General features: G+C 35.9%; 1 protein-coding gene across 1 annotated transcript in view; it reads left to right on the top strand.

Annotated features, from left to right (window-relative positions):
• Positions 1 to 5,700, top strand: part of ACYP2 (acylphosphatase 2) — a 47,128-nt gene extending 41,428 nt beyond the window's left edge. The window contains exon 4 of the mRNA XM_074166964.1: positions 3,155 to 5,700. Within this exon, the coding sequence (XP_074023065.1) occupies positions 3,155 to 3,269 (115 nt within the window). The 3' untranslated portion in view covers positions 3,270 to 5,700. The remainder of the gene's footprint in view (positions 1 to 3,154) is intronic.
• The last annotated feature ends 300 nt before the right edge of the window (positions 5,701 to 6,000 follow it).

A 6,000-nucleotide genomic window follows, 5' to 3' on the forward strand; every position in this document is an offset into this window, starting at 1 on the left:
GCAATGAACATGGTGGGAAATGGCTGTTGAGAGATTAGCTCTTGTTCCAGACTCCTTGAAGCAGTGTCTCTTTAGGAATAGATCCTTTAAAATAGTTACTGAAGAGTAAGCTATATACCGTCCTGTTGCAGACTAAAGGAATGTCTTTGTTTGATTCAGACCTACCCCATGTGATGAGCAAGGTGGAAACAGACTTTCTCACTCCTGAAGAGAAGTGGGTAGCAGCAGTGAATTTTAAAATGAATGCTATAAATGGCAAGCTAAAACTCCAAATGCTAGTAATCTGTTGCACACATTGGGTGATCTGAAATTCATGGCATAAGTGAAAGAAAATTAAGAAGGCTGAGTGAAGCAAGAGGAGGATACAAAATGTGTTCCTAACTTGAGTCTATTGATCTGGATACTAATGAAAGTTAAAACCATTTTAAAAATATTACCCTTATCAAAGATATTGGAGATGACATTTTTGACTTTGTAGATAAATGAGGAAAACAACTGTAACTGTGTACTGCTTTTAGAAAATACTGATTTCCTGCTTTCTTACCTTGTAAAAAAAATAAAATGCTTCTTCATAGTGTTCAGTGAATGGTCAGTCACTTGAGCAAAGTGAGAGAATATCAATCCTATTGCAAAATATTAACATCAGTGAGGAACTGAGCCCCTATAGTCATGTAAATCCCAGGTAGGGAGCAGTTCTGTAACACTTTCTTCCTCACTTCCTAATAGGGTATAAAATACATGCATCCTATAAAGAGTTTCTGTGGAACTGGATTGTTTTAATTGGATTTTCGTAATTTGTACTTTATCCTTATTCATGTGAGAGTATATGGAGCTGACAATGAATAAAGTTTGCTCTGCGCAAAGTTTACAGAGTTCATGCAGTGGGATTTGGTAATTGGAAGCAGCCGTGGATGAATTTTGGTCTTATGTACAGTTGTGAAGGCAGGGTAAGGAGTATATTTCCTTTGGTTTTGTCCAGGAAAAGCTCACCTTTAAAATGAAAAGAAAAAAAGGAAAAAGTCTGTTCACTTGTGAATGTCACATTAGTCTTCTAAAACTAGTGCAGATCAATTTTTGGTTTAATTCATTCAGTATTACAAATACATGTTCTTCTTTCTCTCAAGGACATCCAATTATATTAGAGACTTTTCTGCTAAATAAACAAGGGGCTTTTCAAATTTTTCATAATGTGGAGTAAAGTGGAGTGGTCTATTACTAAGCTTTTTTCCTTCTGACATAATACCTGGTCTGCCTTTAGGGCTCCAGTGTAGAGTGGAAGGTTGGGTTCTCCTGTTTGCTGATGTACTCCTATTCCTGTGTTGTACTCCTTACTGGAAAGGCTTCATCCAAAACAGATGAGAAGGGAAATTGTTCACAACATGAAGCAAAGAATAAGAGGTGTGAAGGTGTGTAAACATCTGACAGAATACTTCTTCATTTTGGTTGCTGTATACTAAAGTAAGGCTTGTCACACTTCGAACATGAGCTATCCATATCTAGTTTGTATTTTCTAGGAAGTCTTTCCATATAGAGCCTCTGTTGTAGTGGTCAAAAAAGAAGGAACTCATGGAGCTCTTTGGCACTGCAAGTTTATAATCCACCAAGCAAGCTCCTAGGGTTATATTTCAAAATACATGAGTAGTAGGACATACATACTTTCTTAATAAAATATTAAGGATGTATATTTCTTAATGATCAAGAGACTGTGTGCAGAGTTTCAAGAATAAAGTTAGTTGTGTAGATCCTGAATACAGGTTTGGAACTTTCTGTGCTAGAGATGAGACCAATTTTATGAAGGACTAGCACAGTTTGGAGAATGTGACCTGTCTCTTACAACCAGCTAAGACACTTGAGATATTTTGCAGTGTTATGTTGAGTCAGAAATTCTCTTAAAAATCTTGTCACATAACAAGATACATTTCTGTTCATCAGGGGTGTTTTATTTATTGGCTCAAGATAAACTACCTCTATGCACAATTTTCATTATAAAGAAATCAGAACTAAGTCTTACTGTAAGAACATTGCATTTTATAATGCTTAGTGTGATTTTTGCAAAGGATTAATTAGCAACTGTTAACATGACAGTCTATGGTCTTCAAATTGGAATTTAAATTAATAATATATTTTTTAATACTAATCACAAGTACATATCTATACCGGTTTATGCATCATTAAAGTTATAAGAAATGCTTGTGTGGAAATATTTCTCCTTAAATATGGTACACTAAATACTTTCTCTTTCCTATTTCTGAGACTTTAGTAAACAGAAAATACTGAGAAAGTATTTTTTGTAAATAAACCTCTCTGTAAGCAGAATCATCTGCTGCTGCACTTCAAGTGTTTGTGCACCTCCTTTTATCACACAACCGTTTATCCCTTCTATGAGTTAGCAAATTGCTGCAGGATAGGAATATAGTGAGTGTGTATGTAGGAGCATTGCACTGTCAGCTTCCAGCCTTGATTACCTTGTAGTGATTTGTGTTCAATACTATTTTCTACCTTGCTGTGGAAGAAGTCAAGCACCAGCATAATTGAAGATTGGATCATAATGCAAATGCATGCAAAATTGCCACTTAACAATGCCTGTATGAAGTTCAGTATTTATTACAACTTGGTATTGTTTTGACATAATTTTAATTTTTGTTTGCTTTATGTATTTTTACTGGTTTTGAACTTACTCATTTTCATTTCAGTTTACATTTCTTTTAGTTGTCAGAAAAGGGTAAACTGGCTGTTAGAATTCTTTTTTCATAGTATTTTTCAATTATAAACGTTTTTTAGGTCCTTGCTGAAAATATAATATTGAATCTGCAAAGGTAATATATGCCTATTTTAATGCTATTATAAGCATTTAAAAGGGATCATTACAGTAAATCTGACAAAGCCTTTTGTCAGATGTATTTTTATGCAATATTGTGTCATATTCTTTGAAATACTGGTACCTTTTAAATAGGGCTTTTTTCCTTTTAAAGCAGAAAGTGAGGGAAAACAGAAAAGAACTAAACATATTTGCGGAAGTTTCCTCATTGAAGGCTCCTTATAGCTCTTAAAAAGAAAAAAAAAAAAAAGCTGGGGGGGCAGGGAAGGCATGACAGGAGAATAAACCCCACATGTGAAGTCTTGATATGCTAACCCTCTCTTATTTTTCTTGCAGGAAATCCTGGCTGAGTAAAGTTGGAAGCCCAAGCTCTCGCATAGATCGAACAAGTTTTTCCAATGAAAAGGAGATTTCCAAGCTTGACTTCTCAGGATTTAGCACTAGATACTAATAGGAGAAAACATCACTAAGCACAAAACTATCTGCTGCGCGATATTTTCTGTGCCTCCATGAAATGTCACAAAAGCATTTGGATGTTTTCTGTTCTAGAGATAAATAGAAATGGTCCCTGTTCACATGAAATAAAAATTCTTAGTTGTTGTATTAGACATTTTACACCATGAATGTCAATAGCTAGTATTGAAAATGCCAGTATCTAATTTATTGCATCTTGAAAGCTAGATAAATGGTTAAAAGTGTCAGTAATTATTTGTGTGTGATGAGATTTGTTACATATAACCATATGGAACCTAATCTCTACACTGTGATTCTTCATTTATTTAGATACAAAATAATAAACTTAAGTTTTATGTATTTTCACCAAAAATACTTAACTACAGAACTGGAACACAGAGATCCGTTGTAACAGCTCTGCATTTATGAATTATGTTATTTGTGATAATTAGCTATGATATAGTGGCAATTTAAAATAAATTTATGTTTCCTCAAACTAAAGTTATCTAACCAACTCTGGTTTAAAATTCTTTACAAAAATGCAGATAAGTCTTGGAACAAGATGATGAATGTGTGGCCTCTCACCCCTTTTCCCGTGTCTACCTACTGCTTACATCCATACTGACTAAAAGGATGTTTTGATCTTTTTGCTTTTTTGATGTTCTTTCTAAAATTGAAGATCTCAATTTTCCTTATGGATGTGTATTTGCTCCTTAGTTAAAAATGTATGTTGGAACCTGATTCAACATAATGCACCTACATACATCGTATCAAGTACACGAAAGGTCCTGGGAAACTTGAGTTACATGCTCACAATAAATACTGGATAAGTCTTTGGAGTATTGGATCTAATTCTTGTTTATAGTGCTCTTTTCACAGGCACCACGGAGGCTGTCAGGGTTGGAACAGGCCTACATCCTCAATTCTAAAGTACTCCGGTGTCAGGATTAGTACTTACTGGAAGACTTTGGTTAGATCTCTGATACATCCAAGCGGGCACCTGTGTGATCTGGCAGTACTCTCTGTTAACCAAGACCGCTGCTATCATGCTGTGGTGGAGGCTCATGCAGTAAGTCCCTGTGAGAAGTGTGTAGTACATAAAGTGCAGTAACGTAGTCACACGCCCTGGGGTTGGCTCCAAGCACAGGCAGAGCCTGCCAGTGTCTGCCTGGGCTGTATCCTCTAAGATACCCTTCATGAGGACACTTTAGCTGGTATTGCCACTGGCTGGTCTGTACCTCTTCTAAGGGTAAATAGTGTAAATTTAGGCAACATCCTCAAATTTGTGGTTTTGCTTTTTTTTTAATTTCAGGAAAAGATGTTTCATGGTTTAAGCGTTATGTTTTTCATCTGTGCCAAGCAAGGTATGCATAAGAGGGTATTTCTGCTGGTATATTTTTATTTTATAGATATTTTATTTAATAGATTTACTTTCACTGGGCCTTTGTGTATTAAGCAGTAAAATCTCCTTTCTAGAATTTGCAGGAGTTATTTATAAATTGTTGTAGTTCAAACCACGCTTGACTTCTGTGATTATACACAAGCATCCTTTGTTGAAGTCATTGTCAATAACTCTTGTTCAACTCAAATGGTAAATGGCAAAGTTCAAGTGTAGCGGTAGTTAAATAGCTGTTACATCCTCTCTGAAAATTGAATCCTGTCGAACACAAGTAGTTTACATTTTCCTTGAAGCTACCTGGCAGAAGATACCCCCTCAGTCAAAGGCATATTCATCCAAGTTCCTTTGCTTGTGTTTTGAGCAACAATGATAGAGGAAGGCAGGAAACAAATGGAACATGAGACACACAGGAAGAAGAGCCAAAGATGAAATTGTTGTTTGGATGTGTTGTCATGGGTGGAGCTGGGTGTTCTCAAGGACTCAGTAATTTTACCCTGACTCCACTAAAAATGCAAGGCTTAAGGAGGGGAAGCAGCCATTTAAAATGCTATCTTTTGGGGAGAGAAAATGTGCAGGTAGAGAACTCTGAGAAAGTGGAAAGATGAAGAAACCTGTATATAGCTCTTTCTCACATATTGAAACCAAACAAAAAAATATTTGAGGTCTTGATATGAGCACTACACCAAGGATTTTAGAATGCTTTTCCTAACCAAGAAGTATTTTGTCTGAAGTTATTTCTCATATGGTATAAAGCAAATCTAATTCCTGTAATCTGTGGCCTAAACGCTGTAGGCTAGATCTCTTGTTGAGTCTGTGTCATAAGGGTTTTTTCTATATTTGTGCAGTAGCACTCAGCCTCTGCTTTTTTGCTGCTTTTGTGCCTATCCGAAAAGGTTGATTCTGGAATACCTCTATAACCTTCCTCTTTGTTTGCGAATCAGCAATACTGATGTCTTCTTTTTTCAACATCCACTTTCCTCACATCGGTGATATGACAAGAGGCAAAAAAATAAATGGGAGTTGTCTACTGAGTTTAGCTCTGAGTGGTTTTGACATTCAAAACTAAAATAGGTATACTTTGCATTGTACCATAATGTATTTATGTTTTCTAAGAGTGCTAAATATCTTGTATATAGCATGCTTTTCATTCTTAGACAAGTTAAGAGCAAATAAGTGTTACAGGTGTCTTGATGTTTCCCAGAAACCCTGGGTAGGGTTTTAAGAGGAAAAGGGTATAAATATCACATTCCACACCTTCGAAGTTTTGGGAAGTCTTATAGCCAGTTGTACTTCTGGAGTACACCCATGCAGAGATTTCTGAGGTGAATGG

The sequence above is a fragment of the Numenius arquata genome, chromosome 2 (assembly GCF_964106895.1).
Source record: "Numenius arquata chromosome 2, bNumArq3.hap1.1, whole genome shotgun sequence".
NCBI lineage: Eukaryota > Metazoa > Chordata > Aves > Charadriiformes > Scolopacidae > Numenius > Numenius arquata.